The 18,505-nt window shown below is 35.7% G+C and overlaps 1 protein-coding gene across 1 annotated transcript in view; it reads left to right on the forward strand.

The window, feature by feature from the left end:
• LOC115228524 (neuronal calcium sensor 1) overlaps positions 1-18,067 on the forward strand; it is a 380,122-nt gene extending 362,055 nt beyond the window's left edge. Inside the window, exon 8 of the mRNA XM_029799096.2 lies at positions 14,072-18,067. Within this exon, the coding sequence (XP_029654956.1) occupies positions 14,072-14,173 (102 nt within the window). The 3' untranslated portion in view covers positions 14,174-18,067. The remainder of the gene's footprint in view (positions 1-14,071) is intronic.
• The last annotated feature ends 438 nt before the right edge of the window (positions 18,068-18,505 follow it).

An 18,505-nucleotide genomic window follows, 5' to 3' on the forward strand; every position in this document is an offset into this window, starting at 1 on the left:
ATCATCATCATCGTTTAACGTCCGTTCTCCATGCTAGCATGGGTTGGACGGTTCAACCGGGGATCTGGGAAGCCAGAAGGCTGCACCAGGCTCCAGTCTGATCTGGCAGTGTTTCTACAGCTGGATGCCCTTCCTAACGCCAAATGAAGGAGCGATAATTAGGTTAAAATAGCTTAATATCCACAAGAAAGTAAACAGTGATATAGATTTGGTTGAAGTTACAAAGATAGGAAATACAATTTGTCTTTTAAAATTATTCCTTTTCCCAATGATTATAAATCCAAGAACTGGTTTCACTATAACAAGATTTGAATGAACATCAAGTTGGTTACTAGTTCTATATTTAAGAGATGAGGAATTATTTACATTGTTTACATTTGACGGATATTTGTTCTCATCTTCTTTGTTGTTAACATGTTTTGACGGACATACCCTCCAGCCTTCATCAGGTTTCTTTGAGGGAATTTTGAACCTGGGTTCTCATTCCTAAGGTATTTTTCCGATGTTATTATTATTATATATTAGCTGAAACATTGTGTTAACAATGAACAAGATGAGGACAAATATCTGTCAAATGTAAATATTGTAAAGTTGGTCACTAATCCAATACTTCAGACATATAAACATTGACAAACAACTCGTATTCCGATATCAAACTGGCTCATCTCCAGATTCACGACACTCGATAGAAAATAGCTATCAAACATGCCAAGCCGAAAACAGCAAAGATGCACTCATTCTCTCTCTCTCTCTCAACCCCATCACAGATACAGGTCATGCTTGTGGAGGCACATGGCCTAGTGGTTAGAGCAGCGGACTCGCGGTCGAGGGTTCGAATCTCAGACCGGGCGATATGTGTGTTTATGAGCTAAACACCTAAGCTCCACTTGGCTCTGGCAGAAGGTAATAGCGAAACTTCTGCTGACTCTTTCGCCACAACTTTCTCTCACTCTTTCCTCCTGCATCTTGCAGCTCACCTGCGACGGACTGGCGTCCCGTCCAGGTGGGGAACCTATATGCCAAGGAAACCGGGAAACCGGCCCTTATGAGCCAGGTGTGGCTTGAGAAGGAACAAATAAAAAAACAGGTCATGCTTGATTGATTTATCTTTTATCTCTTTGTCATTAGATTGCGGCCATGCTGGGGCACCACCACAAAGAATTTTTGGTTGAATGAATTGGCTTCAATACATTTTTTTTTGAATGCCTGGTATTTATTCTATTTGTTACTTTTAACAAATTGCTAAGTTATAGGAATGTAAACAAACCAACACTGATGGTCAAACAGTGGTAGGGGACAAAGAAATACACACACACACACACACACACACACATTGGCTTCTTTCAGTTTCCGTCTACCAAATCCACTTACAAGGCTTTGGTCAACCTGAGGCTATAGTAGAAGACACCCGCCCAAGGTTCCATGCAGTGGGACTAAACCCAGAACCATGTGGCTGGGAAGCAAACTTCTTACTACATAGCCAAGTCTGTGCTTGTTTGTGCGTAACTGGTACTTAATTTATCGACCCCGAAAGGATGAAAGGCAAAGTCAACCTCGGCAGAATTTGAACTCAGAACGTAGCGGCAGACAAAAATACCGCCAAGCATTTTGCCCGGTGTGCTTACATTTCTGTCAGCTCACCACTTACAGTTGCATCATTCTAGCTATCATCATAATTTAATATCTGTTTTCTATGTTGGCATGTGTGGGGTGGCTTGGCAGGTGCTGGCAAAGCTGAGGGGGGGATGCACCAGGCTCCCTTGTCTATTTAGCATGGTTTCTATGGCTGGATGCCCTTCCTAATTCCAACCACTTTACAGAGTGTTCTGGGTGCTTTTTATGTGACCCCAACATCATCATCGTTTAACATCCGATTTCCATGCTAGCATGGGTTGGATGGTTCGACCAGGGTCTGGGAAGCCAGGAGGCTGCACCAGGCTCCAGTCTGATCTGGCAGTGTTTCTACAGCTGGATGCCCTTCCTAACGCCAACCACTCCATGAGTGTAGTGGGTGCTTTTTTACATGCCACCAGCACAGGTGCCAGGGGAGGCTGGCAGCGACCACGATCGGTTGGTGCTTTTTACATGCCACCAGCACAGAAGCCAGTCAAATATGAACAATATTTAATGTGGACTATTCTTGTCGTGTGGTTGCTGGTTGTACAGAACTCAGGTATTTTTGGCATCTAAAGAAGATAGATTTTTAAGCCATGCATGGGTCACAAGAACCTTGTGCACCATGTAAAGAGACAACAGCACTGTTGGTGTGCTTTGTTGCAATGTGTTAGCGACTGTGTCTCATGTGTATAATATGATGCTGCAACATATTATTATGCAGTGTTTCAACTCTTCCAGACTTACATAAAGAAACAAAGACAAAGACTGATGCAAAATCTACTCAAGTGCAAAGTTTACAAATTAATAAAAGTTTGAGATGAGTTATTAGAATATTTGAAGATTGGAAATTTGCCATTATTGTATTTAGTTTTAGACCAATTCCAATAGTCTGTTCTGTGGGTTTGCATACTGTGTATGCATATTAATAAGAGAGTTCAATACTGTAGTTAGCATAAATTTTAATTCATCATCATCGTTGTTTAACATCCGTTTTCCATGCTGGCATGGGTTGGACAGTCTGACTGGGGTCTGGAAGGCCAGGAGGCTGCACCAGGTTTCAATCTGATCTGGCAGTATTTCTTACAGCTGGATGCCCTTCCTAATGCCAACCACTCCATGAGTGTAGTGGGTGCTTTTTACATGCCACCAGCAGAGAAGCTAGCATCGACCACAATTGGATGGTGCTTTTTACATGTCACCAGCACAGAAGCCAATCAAAGCGGCATTGGCATCGGCCATGTTCGGATGATGCTTTTTACGTGCTACTGGCATGGGGCTCACAACTAAAATTTCCATTTAATTTGGTTTTGATATTGCTGTTGATGTTGATGTACTTGACTTAAGAGGTCTCCTCAAGCACAGCAGATCGTTCTGCAATCCAAGGTACTTTTGAGTGGGCTGGTTATACGACACTGGTGTAGGTTACAGCTGTGGACTCACTTTATTTGCAGGGGCCTTCTCAATCACAGCATACCTCCAGAGGTCTCGGTCTTTTGTCATTGCCTCTTTGAGGATCAACATTCAAAGGCCCAACATATTGAAAATGCCCTAGTATGGCCACAGTCTTTAGGCTAAAACACAAAAGAATAACAGTGACTCTCAATTTCATCTTTCAATTTGTTAAAGGTTTTGGGAACAATTTTTGTCTATTTGAAGTAATGCGATTCTCTGAAAAATGTTTTGAGTCATATTTCAACTGTGGGGAGTTGGTTTGGCCCCTGAGTTGCTGGGTGAAGGGATTAGTTGAAGGGGTGGGCATGGCAAGAATTATTTCTTTGTTGTTGGTTGTAAGATCTGGTTGGGAAGTATGAGAAGCATGCAGATGTTGCATGTAGACCAAGGCACACAGATACACATACACACACAAAACTACTGAAGCATAGACAAACAGATGTATACGGAAAATGCACATTGGGAATTTAATATGACACACATGCACTTTTTACTATAAATTAGAAGCAAAATGTTTTATTTACATTAGTTACATTTGACGGATATTTGTCCTCATCTTGTTTGTTGTTAACGCAATGTTTCGGCTGATATACCCTCCAGCCTTCATCAAATGTAAATGTACATAATTCCTCATCTCTTAATTATAGAACTGGAAAAATGTTTTCATTGGAAATCTGTTTATTTCTCATTAGAGATGGATGTATGACTATGAGAGTGTGTGTGTGTGTGTAATTATTTACACATATATGGGTGTTTATATCTCAATGTTTGGTCCTTGACAGGCAGCAAGATGGCAGAAACGTTAGCATGCAACGCGAAATGCTCAACAGTATTTCATCCATCTTTACATTCTGAGTTCAAATTCCCCTGAAGTCGACTTTGCCTTTCATCCTTTCAGGGTTGATAAATTAAGTACCAGTTGTGTACTGAGATCGATCTAATCGACTACCCCCCTCCCCCAAAATTTCAAGCTTTGTGCCTAGAATAGAAAAGAATGTTAGGTCCATAGGCACCTGCATATGGGTGGGTGTATAGGTATCTGAAAGTTTGAGGGTTTTGAAATACACTTTTTGGTTGGTATTGGGAGGTACATATATTTCTATAATTGCTTAATATTTGTAACCTTAAGAAGGATGGTACATTATTTTATATAAAAGCCGACAGTTTCTGTCAACCAAAGTCCACTTACAAGACTTTGGTCAGCCTGGGGCTATAGTAGAAAGCACTCACCCAAGGTGACATGCAGTGGGATTGAACCCAGAACCATGTGGGTGCAAAGAAAACTTCTTGCCAGACAACTACACCTGTACCTAGACTGGCTTCCCAACCATATGGTCCTGGGTTCACTCCCACTGCATGGTACCTTGGGCAGGGGTTTTCTACTCTGGTTCCAAGCCAACCAAAGCCCTGTGACTGGATATGTTTACAGAAACTGAAAGAAGCTTATCGTGTGTATATATATATATATATATATTGATAAAAGCAGTAAGATAACAAAAGAAAGAAAGATACCTCGATATTATGTAAATTGAGGAATTTATCTGTAAATGTAATATGTGACAATTATTCGGTAGCCAAGATAAAACCCTGAGATTTTCCGATGGCTGGATAACTGAAGAGATGGTGGCATGGATTTCCACCTCAACATCCAAAACTCGGAGTTTTATCTTGGCTACCGAGTAATTGTCACATATTAACATTTACAGATATATATATTTATTTATGTGTATGTGTCTATGTTTGTCCTCCACCACTGCTTGGCAACTTGTGTTAGTGTGTTTATATCCCCGTAACTTAGCAATTTGGCAAAAGAATCTAATAAAGTAAGAACGAGGCTTTTTAAAAAAAAAAATGAAAATAAGAACTGGGATTGATTTGTTTCAACTAAAAATTCTTCAAGGTAATGACCCAAGATGGCTGCACTCTAATGACTAAAAAAAAAGTTACACATGCACACATACATCTAATGACCGAAACAAACAAACATTACACACATGCACACACACGTTTATGCTCATATCATCTCTACTTAGGAAAAGAGAATGAATGAATGTGATGAGAGACAGAAGGAAATCTTCTATAATGATTTCGATTATATTCCATATTGAAACAACAGTTTTCATCTCTGTATTGGCATTCTCCAAAAATTACATTGCCAACATTTATATCTTTCTATAAAAGGACCAAATTACGCATTCCGTAATCTGTACTGGAATGCACAGAAGCAGTCTGGATGTCCTGTTGGCTCATGCACAGTTCTTATAACTAATTGGTCTGATGCAAACAGGAAGCAATTTCTCCATATCTATTATCCTGTTTAGATCTTCTATTACGTTTGTTTATTATTATTATTATTACTACTATTATTATTATCATTAGCAGCCAAGGAATTGCATCGTCTAATTCTATATTCTTTTTATTCTTTACTCTTTTACTGACTTCAATCATTGGACTGCACCCGCTTCAAATATTTTGGTTGTTTATATACAGGCCCAGTGGCAGTCTGGGTCTAAAAATATTGGTTGCCAGGAGACTGGGGGGGGGGGCACCTGCAACTACAATCCAATCATTTTTATTTTTTTAATTTTTTGTTGAAAGTGTTCTTTTCAACTGTCTACAAACACAGCCAGGCTGAAATAATTAATGCCTTCTTCCAGGGGTGAATAAAAAATTCTCAAACTTGAGGGGATGGGCCCCCATATATGGATTCTACTGGCACAGGTGCCTATTGCCATTGGACAAGCTGGCAGCCTGACCAGTCTGCCACTGTACAGGCCCAAGTTAATCTGCAAATTGGTAGATATAAATATCAGCCCAGTTTCGAACTGCTCGTTAAGAATTTTAACAATCAGTGTATTATACATATGATTTATGGACCTGGGTGAATTACAGGTATATGTTATTTGTTTGTTCCATCTCAAGCCATGCCTGGCTCATAAGGGCCGGTTTCTCGGTTTCCTTGGCGTATAGGTTCCCCACCTGGATGGGATGCCAGTCTGTCGCAGGTGAGCTGCAAGATGCAGGAGGAAAGAGTGAGAGAAAGTTGTGGTGAAAAAGTCAGCAGAAGTTCGCCATTACCTTCAGCTGGAGCAGCGTGGAGCTTAGGTGTTTCGCTCATAAACACACACATCGCCCGGTCTGAGATTTGAACCTGCGATCCCTCGACCACGAATCCACTGCTCTAACCACTAGGTTATATATGTAACATATATACTTGTAGATTTGAGATTTATCTACCAAACCTTGCTCTGAACTTGAAAATCACAGTAGACAGTAACACACTCTCACTGGTAAATGACTGTGTACATCGAGTTGGTGAGTCACGTCACTACTCAAACGATATCAATATTGAGGTTATAGTAAAGTGGCGAGATGGCAGAAATGTTAGCACACCAGGCAAAATGCTTAGTGGTATTTTGTTTGTCTTTACATTCTGAGTTCAAATTCCGCCGAGGTCAGTTTTGCCTTTCGTCCTTTGGTGTCAATAAATTAAGTACCAGTTGCGTACTGGAGTCGATCTATTTGATTGGCCTCCTCTCCCAAAATTTCGGGCCTTGTGCTTAGAGTAGAAAAGAATTTGTATTAAATTAAAGGCAGTGAGCTGGCAGAAATGTCATCACGCCGGGTGAAATGCTTAGCAGTATTTCATCTGTCTTTACGTTCTGAGTTCAAATTCCATCGAGGTCGACTTTGCCTTTCTTCCTTTCAGGGTTGATAAATTAACTACCAGTTACATACTGGGGGCGATCTAATCAACTAGCCCCTTCCCCCCAAATTTCAGGCCTTGTGCCTAGAGTAGAAAAGAATATCAATATTGATGCTATAATAAGGCAGTGAGCTGGCAGAAACGTTAGCATGCCTGACGAAATGTCTTTATGTTCTGAGTTCAAATTCCGCCGAGGTTGACTTTGCTTTTCGTCCTTTCAGGGTCGATAAATTATGTACCAGTTGAATACTGGGGTCAATCTAATCAACTGGCCCCCTCCCCAAAAAATTCAGGCTTGTGCCTAGAGTAGATAAGAATATTGATGTTCTAAATGACCACATGGTGATGATGTTATGCATCAATTCAATTCTGCTACAAACCTGATGCAAGTGTAGCTAGATATTATCTTATCAGTTCATATACACACAGCTTCCCCATCCATGTGCAATTTTCTATCAGCTAGCTGTAATGATAACGTTTATTAGACGTTGCATATATTCCCAGTCAATCAGGAGTGGTGATTTACAAGTACCAATTATTTCATCTATTCTCAGCATAGATTATAGAAACACATTGCTATGTTATCTCTGGTTTTGAGACATGACCAGACTGTTGAGATTGTTTCAGCTAAATGCTTATACGTTATTATCATTATTAAGGGGACGAACTGGCAGAATTGTTAACATACGGGATAAAGTGCTTGGCAGCATATTTATTTGTCTTTACATTCTGATTTCAAAACCCCACCAAGGTCACCTTGCTTTTTATCCTTTCTGGGTCAATAAAATAATTCTCAACTGGACCCTGGGATTGATGTAATTGACTTGACCCTCCTCGAATTTTTGCTGGCCTTGTGCCAAAATTTGAAACCATTATTATTATTATTGAGTGAGAGAGCAGTGCATGCCATCAAAGCCCAACATACCCATCATGACTACCTGTTTGATAAGGGTATACTAGGCACATGCATCACAATCATATGTGCATGACATGGTGATCTCATATCAAGATAAATAGCACATGACCTTGCAGGTGGGATCCAGTTACAATTTTCTTCAGATTGGGTAGCCCATCCCACTCAAAAGATCTCTGAATAAGGGTTGTTTAAGGATGTTAAATGAAACACCCATGTTTCCAAAGTGATGCTCCCCCACTACTTCTACTCGTGATCAGAGATGCACATATCATCAGCCACTAAGGGACATGCTCAACTGGTTAAGGTCAAACAACTGACAAGCAAATCTGTGGTACTGAGCAGAATATTTGCTGTAGCCCATCTTTTATACCAAGACAAAACAATGTACATGATAACACTTCCAATCAGTTAAGACCAGAAGCCATGAGAGCCATTGCCTGATACTGCATATTATTATTATACCTATGTTTATTTTGATATTAAAAGCGGAAAACATTTTGGAGCTGTGTCTGCACCCACTAAACAAATTTTGTTCCTGCTAGATTTAACAGCAAAATCTCTCTCAAATGACATGCTGTAATCATAAAAAAGGAAGGACATATTGGATAAGGTAGATTTAGATAGACTATTTCGGGGGGGGGGGGGGGAATGAGTGGATGGTCATAACTGTAATGTCTTTGGTAATAGGTCTGTTTGATAAGAGAGGATTTTGCTATTTCTGTTGTTTATCGTGGTGGATTATACTTACCTGTACTCTTTATCTACAACTACATATATTTCACTTCTTGTCTATAAACATCTTATGATACCAACATTGGTATATTAATTTAGACCATCCTTATTTCTTTATTGCCCATAAGGGGCTAAACATAGAGAGGACAAACAAGGACAGACAAAGGGATTAAGTCGATTACATCGATCCCAGTGCGTAACTGGTACTTAATTTATCGACCTCCCACAATGATGAAAGGCAAAGTCGACCTCGGCGGAATTTGAACTCAGAACGTAGCGGCAGACGAAATACCTATTTCTTTATTACCCACAAGGGGCTAAACATAGAGGGGACAAACAAGGACAGACATAGGTATTAAGTCGATTACATCGACCCCAGTGCGTAACTGGTACTTAATTTATCGACCTCTATAGGATGAAAGGCAAAGCTGACCTCGGCGGAATTTGAACTCAGAATGTAGCGGCAGGCGAAATACCGATAATCATTTTGCCCGGCGCGCTAACGTTTCTGCCAGCTTGCTGCCTTAATTTAGTAGACCATCCTATCAATTGTAACTATTCAAATACATAATGAGACACCTCGTAGCTTTTAACTGATTATTACCTGACCTTTGTGATTCCATGGACTGTGTTAATAGAAAGACAGATTGGCAGAACAGATCCTTCTCCCTCTAAGATCTTAAATACAGCTGGAAATCATAACGATTCATAAGTGAATTGAAATTGCTCAACTGGGAATCAAACCAGCATTATGGACTAAACTTTGCCAAAAGTTCCCCATTACGCCATAGGAGCACCCCATACAACTTATTCAAACACACCTTGTTCATGAGAAATATTTTTATTTTTAACTTATAAATTGTTAAATAATGATTACAAAATCGCTACATTCAAGTTTTTCATATCTAGAACTCATTAAAATCGCTGCTGCTGTTGCTTATGAAGAGGTTGAAGGAGGGGCAGGAGATAATTTTGGTTATGATAATGATGGCAGCAATGCTGAGCTATATCAAAAACAATTATATTATGTAAATTCCTGAAGCAATAAATTAACTGATTAATTAATTTGTGGCATAAAGTGCTTAGAAGATATATTAATTGCATGTGAAACAATCTGATATACATATGATATCATGTGTGCATAATATGCTCCATTTTATACATATAATTATAATAATGTGTACATATATATGAATCTCTATAAATATATACACATTTATCTATCTATATATATATATATATATACACACTTTTATCTATCTATCTATTTATATATATATATATATACACACTTTTATCTATCTATCTATCTATCTATATATATATATACACACTTTTATTTATCTATATATATATACACTTTTATCTATCTATCTATCTATCTATATATATATATATACACTTTTATCTATCTATCTATATATATACACTTTTATCTATCTATCTATATATACACTTTTATCTATCTATATATATATATATATATATATACACTTTTATCTATCTATCTATATATATACACTTTTATCTATCTATCTATATATACACTTTTATCTATCTATCTATATATATATATATATATATATACACTTTTATCTATCTATCTATCTATATATATATATATACACTTTTATCTATCTATCTATATATATATATATATACACTTTTATCTATCTATCTATCTATATATATATATACATACACTTTTATCTATCTATCTATATATATATATATATATATATATATATATATACACACTTTTATTTACCTATCTATCTATATATATATATATATATATATATACATACACTTATCTATCTATCTATCTATCTAACTATATATATACACTTTTATCTATCTATCTATATATATATATATGTATGTATATGTGTGTGTATGTATATGTATGTGTGTATGCCTACATTACATATGTACATTAAAATAAGTTTCTTTATTAATCACATTACCACCAATTAAAGTTTTTCTGCTGATTTGACATCCATCAGATGAGGTTTTAATGAATAAGACTTTTTGAAATTAAAAAATGGTAAGTGGTTCCGTGATGACACGCTACATTGCAAGTGAGCATCATCATCATCATCATCATAATTAACGTCTGCTTTCCATGCTGGCATGGGTTGGATGGTTTGACAGGAGCTGACAAGGCTGGAGGGCTGCACCAAGCTCCATTTGTCTGCTTTGGTATGGTTTCTATGGTCGGATGCCCTTCCTAATGCCTACCATTTTACAGAGTGTACAGGGTGCTTTTTTGTGGCACCAGCTCAGGTTCTTTTCCACTTGTTGCTGTTGAACCTATGAACAACCCTGCTTAGACATACAGGGTGCAGCAGAAATACCTTATTTCTTTACTAGCCACAAGGGGCTAAAGACAGAGGGGACAAACAAGGATAGACAAAGGGATTAAGTTGATTACATCGACCCCAGTAGCTAACTAGTACTTAATTTATTGACCCCGAAAAGCTGAAAGGCAAAGTCAACCTCGGCAGAATTTGAACTCAGAACATAACGGCAGACAAAATACGGCTACGCATTTCACCCGGTGTGATAATGTTTCTGCCAGTCGCCACCTTATACCTTCCACATTTGAAAGGTTGACAAAAGGAAAAAGAAACAACATTTATGAAAATTAATTTTACTGTTGTTTAAACAAAGGGTTACAGTTTTTGTTCATTAGCTAAATGAAAACTTCATTGGCACTTGCATAAGTTAGCAACACATAAGTGAAAGTTTAAACTGTGGGAGGTATTTCTACCACACCCTGTATATTAAAGGCCACCAACTATGATCATTCCATCTTTTTCTGTGTGCAGGAAACCCAGAACTATATTTTCTAACATTTTGCTTTAAGACAATAGATTTGGTTGCTACAAGTCACATGATCATCCAGAGATTTCTTTATCAGCTTACAAATTTCCGTTGACTCAGTTGAGCTCTAATTTGCTTTGTAGAAAGTTTACGGAACAGAATTGCAATGTGTGCGTGTATCTTCGTTTAGGTGCCATGTTCAGAATGTAAGCAATCGTGTCCTACCACAATTCTCAGTTCATAAAACAGAATATTTGGGCAGATAGCACCAGACTAAATGTTAAAGAGTTAATGCAATAAGATTTGGAAGGAATGAGATTTGGCTGCTATTTCTAACAGATCAAATAGCTATGAAGAGATATTCCTGAATTATTTCATTATTTAATTGTTTTAGATGTGTGTTGATATAGATATTCAGGTAAGTTTTCTCAGATAATTTACAAGCAGGTTTATTTTCTTGATAATCGTAACTGATTAGTCAGGCAGCTGGCCAAAGCATCAGTTTCCTGTATGTCATCACTGGCATTGTACTTTTGCTGTCTCAGAGTACCTTGTTGCTAAAAAGAAATCTCTCGTGCTTTGCATGAAGTAAGAGCATTGTGTAATTACTTGGGAGTTTGAGGGTAAATTTTTTTGTATAAGCTTCAGTAATAATAGAATTACTTAGGCTATTATTGTTTTATCTGTTGTAATACCACCATGCCAGGATGGTTTATTGGACCATTCGAACGTGGCCGATGCCAGCGCCGCCTTGACTGGCTTCTGTGCCGGTCGCACGTAAAAAGCACAAACCGATTGTGGCCGTTGCCAGCCTCACCTGGCACATAAAAAGCACCCACTACACTCACGAAGTGGTTGGCATTAGGAAGGGCATCCAGCTGTAGAAACACTGCCAGATCAGACTGGAGCCTGGTGCAGCCTCCTGGCTTCCCAGACCCTGGTCAAACCATCCAACCCATGCTAGCATGGAAATCGGATGTTAAATGATGATGATGCATTAGTAAACTGTTTTACTACCCCCTCTGTTTTTTTCAATTCTGAGGCACCACCATCAAAACTAATGCTTGTTTCAGCCAAAACAAGTTCATTTAATTTCACTGCAGGTATTTTATGGTGTCAGTACATTAATTTCCACCTACCTCAGTTTACCTCAATGTCAGGAATAGATTCAATCAGATTATGTGGATTATAAGGAAGCATCATCTGTAGGAGACTGTTTTCCTTTCCAGTGAGTTGATAATCCAAGTTTTTGGATAAAATCTCAAGTTTCATAAAAGCATGAAACTATTAGTAGCTTTTTTGGTTGTATATTTAATTTGATATATGTGTGTACGTGCATATATATATATATATATATACACACACGTTTGTGCATATGTGTGTATGTATATATATATATACACACGTTTGTGGATATGTGTGTATGTATATATATATATATATTTATAATTTAATAAATAAAATATATGCATACATACATACATATATGTACGTACCTACATCTACATGTATATATACATGTAGATGTAGGTACTTACATATATGTATGTATACATATATTTTATTTATTAAATTATTGCATGACTGAGTGCCCTCGCGTCGTTTCATTTCTTTTCTTTTCTCCAAGTAAGTTTATATATATATATATATATATGTTTGTGCATATGTGTGTGTGTATGTATGTATATATATATATATATATATATATATATGTTTATACACACATATACATGTATATATATATACATATGTATATATACAACAACACCTTAATGTTTTAGAGATATTTGTAAATTTTTATATTGTGATAGGTTTGTAGAAATCTGTAAATTAAGTGTATATAGGCAATAATCCCATAAGATTCATCTGTTGATTTATACAAGGGGTCAGGTTTATATCCATGGACTCCGTTAATCTCTGACTGGAGATATTAGTGATATCTTCCATGGAACTTTCACTTTGTTACTTTTGCATTTAAAACGCATTAACTATTAATAGGAACAGGAGTGGCTGTGTGGTAAGTAGCTTGCTTACCAACCACAATGTTCCAGGTTCAGTCCCACTGCATGGCACCTTGGGCAAGTGTCTTATACTATAGCCTCGGGCCCACCAAAGCCTTGTGAGTGGATTTGGTAGACAGAAACTGAAAGAAGCCCATCGTATATATGTATGTGTGTGTCTCTATTTGTCTGTCTCCCCCCACCCCCCGCCAACATCGCTTGACAACTGCTGGTGGTGTGTTTACATCCTCGTAAATTAGCAGTTCAGCAAAAGAGACCGATAGAATAAGTACTGGGCCTACAAAGTATAAGTCCTGGGGTTGATTTGCTCGACTAAAGGTGGTGCTCCAGCATGGCCGTAGTCAAATGACTGAAACAAGTAAAAGAGTATTTGCAAAACATTTGTCACAAAGACAGTTACTTTATAATCATTTTGTTTTTCCACTTAACTCTTTTAGTATTCACGATGATAATGATGACAGCAATTACCGTGTCAAATATAATGCTTATTTAACATTATTTTTAATTAATCCTGCATTATCTCATAGCTTCAGAGATTTCAATGTGATTGTTTATTTTTAGAATGACATCGTAGGGTAAGTGTGAGAAGCCTGATCTGGCTGATTTGACCATAAGAGGTAAAATGATTGGGGCCTGATATGGCCAGCATAAATAATAAAGGGCTGAACAAATATTACATGAATTATGTTGAAATTAATAGATTCCATGTTTTTTCTTTACCGTTTTTTTTAGAGTTTTGGTTTCAGTTTGTTTTGTTCTTTGACTTAATTCAATCTTTTTGTTTGTTTTTTTTCTTCCTAGAACAAGGATGACCGCTTAACATTTGATGAGTTCCTTGAGGGCTCTAAGAAGGATCCAACGATTATTCAAGCTCTGACTCTTTACGATGGGGGTCGACTCTGATGTATGTCCCGCGTGACGAATCAAGCGTTGTCACCTTCATTGGACTCTGCCCATAAAGCGCTGTTATTTTATTTTATATTCTTCACTCTATCAGAATCTCAACTAACAATAAAACACATAAGAAACAGTTCTAAGAAATACAATTTAACTTTATAAAGAAATCGAACAAAGAAGAAAACCAAGGGAAAATAATTAAAAGATACAGTGAAAAAAAAAAAAAAAGTGAGATGAAAAACATACTGAAAGCGAGAACAATTAAACCAAATGATGAATTTGAAAGGAAGAATTAAAGACAAGGGGTCTTTTTTTTTTGTAAAATTTCTGATATTGTAACCATGGTTATGTTATGGTTACATCCTTACATGAGTTTCCATAAGGAAATGTTGAGCATCTCAGCCAAACTTTATAGCAATGTCGTAAACATCACTGCCATTGCTTTCTCAGCCAATACATTTATGTATTTTTTCCATCTGTATCGCTTTTTACCTTTCCAAATTATGCTTTTTTCTTTTTAAATCTCTATTTACCACTACTTACATCTTTGTTCCATATTTCTCTATTTATCTACCTCCATCTATCTTTCACTAATTTTACTTCTCTTTCTATTTCATCCCTTCTAAAATTAAACCTATCTTTTCCCCCGTGTCCTTTCAGCTAAATGGACTTACCTTTACAGCTTCTTTTTGTAATTCTAAATAAAAGGAAAAAAAAAAAAAATTAAACAAAAGGTTTTAACCTGGCCTCCTTTTTCTCCTGTTCTTGTGCTACTCTTCTCTTGGAATTTCTTTCTTTCAAACCCCACCCATCTTCTCTTTTTCCTTTTTTTGCCTTTACTTACTCTAATCAACCACAACATTCTTTCTCACTGTAGCTAATGCATAAACACAACACCACAAAGACATTAGAGAATGGTTGCAGTGATTCCTTACATCTGCAACCGTTGCTACATCCTATATCAATTACTTTCCAATTTTCTTTCTGTTTCGCTTTATGCAGAGTCAGACAATAGCATGGATTCTTAAATACTGTTGTTCTTGTTGTTATTTATTTTTTTTCATTGTTATTGTTACATTTCTGTATGTGTGCACAAGTATGCAATGTGCTTCTGTGAGTGTGTGCGAGTGAATGTTTGGTGTGTCTTCTTGTATATAAGTGTATTCTCCAGAATTTCCTCTGTCAAAGATCTTCATATATCTTGGCATGATTCTCTCTTCCCTTCTCTCTCTCTTTCATATATATATATGTGCATATATATATACATACATACATATATATATACATGTATATACATGTACAAACACACATGCTTAGGCGTACATTTATATATGCCTGTAGATGTGTTGTATGTATGATTTTTCTAAAAACTATTTTAGATGAAAAAAAGGAAAATAAGATTAGTCTCTTTCAATTTTTGAAATAATTTCTTCCAAAATTTAACTGGTTTCCTTTTATAAGCAAACCAATTTTTTTAAACTGTTTCTCTAAAACAATTTTTAAAAAAAAAAGTTAAATATGTCTTTAATATTTAATAACTAGAACCATTTTAACTCAGTCATTTTAATTATCTTACAATGTTGAGCTTTCATTTTATTTTAGCATGGAATTTTTTACACACACCCCTTCCCCCACTCTAACATTTTTGCCTTAAGAAAAATAGCTATCATTGGATTTATAGGTTCTAAACATCAAAGAGTCGGAATCTGCTCTTTATTTATCTTCATTTGAATTGGTCACAGTTAGAATTTACAGCTCTAGTGGTTTCACTTACACACACACACACACTCACACACATATTTTGTTCATATATGAAGCGCATAAATATATGTTTGAAAGTGTTAGTTTGTTTTACTTTCTGACAATTTAAAATGCTGTTATTTCAGTTTCAATTCCTTAATGATGGAAAATGTAATTTCAGATGCCAACAATATATTTATGTGCTTCAAATGCAAACAAAATATGTTTCTATACAAAAATGAAGAATCACAATTTTAAATCCTCTTATTGGGAAGAGATTTCAGATTTAAATTTTTATTTCATTTATAAAGAAGTTTGTTTTCACAAATTCTGAGTCCCTGAATGTTTAAAACAGTGGTTTTCTACTGTAGCTCCCAGGGCCATATCTGGCCCTCAAGCATCCTTCTATAAATGTTTTTTTTTTTTTTAATTGACCTATGTTTTACTTTTTTTGGTGTGCCCCCCCCCCATTTTGGATCTGGCCCAGATATTAAAAAGGTTAAGAACCACTAGTTTACAACATAAAAATCTAAAACTATCTTGGGTTTCTTTTTCAATTTTTTTAAAGGTATAAAAAAGGTGAAAAAATCCATGCTAAAATTAGGAAGTGTCCAAAATTGTATTGGTTTCAATTATTTTGCCAATTCTTTTTTTAAATAACAAATCTTAGAAACCCAAATAAGTGTTGTTGTTGAGAAGAATATCAAATTGCTTATTCTGGTTGTTGGCTTTATTTTCTACGCTAAGCTGTATATCGTCTTCAAAAATTATGTGGATTTCATCCAAGTACTGTAAGAACGTGCTAAAATATATGCAGAAATGTATTAATACCAATATGATGAGGAACGTCAACTCCCTGGATTTATTGCTACAAACTTTATTGTAAATCAAAGTCGCCTACTTTCCGTAGGCACATGCTGAGTTAGTGCTTTTCTGTTTAGTTTTGTTTTTCATTTATTTCTCTGAACCTTGTGTGTTTTCCTTAAGTTTTTTCATTGTAAGAAAAATATCCTGTTTCAATAAATATGTTTCCATAATTTATAAGTAGTTCATAGCCATTGACCAAGATCTTGATACCACACAGTGTCTGAAATATATTTGTCACAAACGTGAAATGAAGAAAAATTAAAATATATATGTATATATATTTAACATTTTAAGTGGATAGTTACTGTCAATTTCTTGAATCCCATTTTTAATGTCATTTCTACGGAATTTTCTGAATCATTTATTGAATTTGTCCTTTAAAAGGTTTGAATTAATTTAAATACCTCTGATGACAAGTGACTAATGAGTCTGGCAAAATAGTATTTATTCTGACTAAACAGACAATATTCACTTCCATCTTTGGATTGCTGGTAATGTTTCAACAACTGCATTAGTTAAAGGCGTATTCACTTCCACTGGTGCTTTAGTTATATAAGCTTCTTAAAATACACTCAGTGACCAGTTTTCTGGGGACATCTAGTGCTCAGTAAACTGGGCACCTAATGTATTTGAATTTAAATGTTGACAATATTTGTATTGCTTTCTCCGACGGGATGTTCCATTAAATTTTTGATGATATACTGGATAAGCAATCAAAATAATAATGCTATGACCAGATCAAGTAAGTTGCAAAGAAAAAAAAAAATTCATGATAATAAAAATAACCAAAATTCCTTTCAGACATTTGTTCCATTATGACAAATCATAATGGAGCAAATCGTCAAATGCAAACTATTTAAATTTGAAATTCTGCACCATTTGCTAAATTGCTTAAAGAATATATTCATTTGTGGCATTAGCAAACATTGGAGAATGATGGTAACAAAACTTTGTAAATATAAAGAAAATAATCTAATGGAAATGAACTATTTTATTTTTAATTTGTAAGTTTTAAAATATTAATATACAAATGGAGATTATACTAATTATGACATTTTATTATAATAAATAATCTAAATTAGCTTCCAGAAAAAGTATTTCATTCTTTGTATCTAAATATTTAATTTGTTTTGCACATAAACCACTGCTGAAGACAAACTACATGGTTTTTGATTGAAAGCCATATTTTAGCGCTGTATCAATTTATCAATTGTCATATTCTAATGCATAGTTATATGATTTAAAAAAAAAAGGTAAAGGAAAGAAAATCTCACAATGTTGCTCCATGTAAAATAATGGAGTCTCATCATTAATGTTAATTAAGGCAGTGAGCAGGTAGAATGGTTAGCATGCCGTGCGAAATGCTTAGCAGCATTTTGTCCATCTTTGCATTCTGAGTTCAAGTTCTGTCGAGGTTGACTTTGTTTTTCATTTTTTCAGGGTCAATAAAATAAGTACCAGTTATGCACTGAGGTTGATGCAACTCACTTAACCTCTCCCAGAAAAAAAAAAAGATTTCTGGCGTTGAGCCAAAAAGTTGAAATCAATATTAATTAGTTTAGGGAAATGTTAATTGTATTAATATGAGCTAATTAGAATTTAGGGTAAGAATATGCATTTTGAATTTTGAACAAAAAAAAAAGTGGAAGTTCCTTAAAAGTAGAAAGAATTCAGATTGTGAAGAATGTTTATTTTAATAAAATTTAAAGTCTAAGTTGGAATTTTTATTTA

This window comes from Octopus sinensis, linkage group LG2 (assembly GCF_006345805.1).
Source record: "Octopus sinensis linkage group LG2, ASM634580v1, whole genome shotgun sequence".
Taxonomy (NCBI): domain Eukaryota; kingdom Metazoa; phylum Mollusca; class Cephalopoda; order Octopoda; family Octopodidae; genus Octopus; species Octopus sinensis.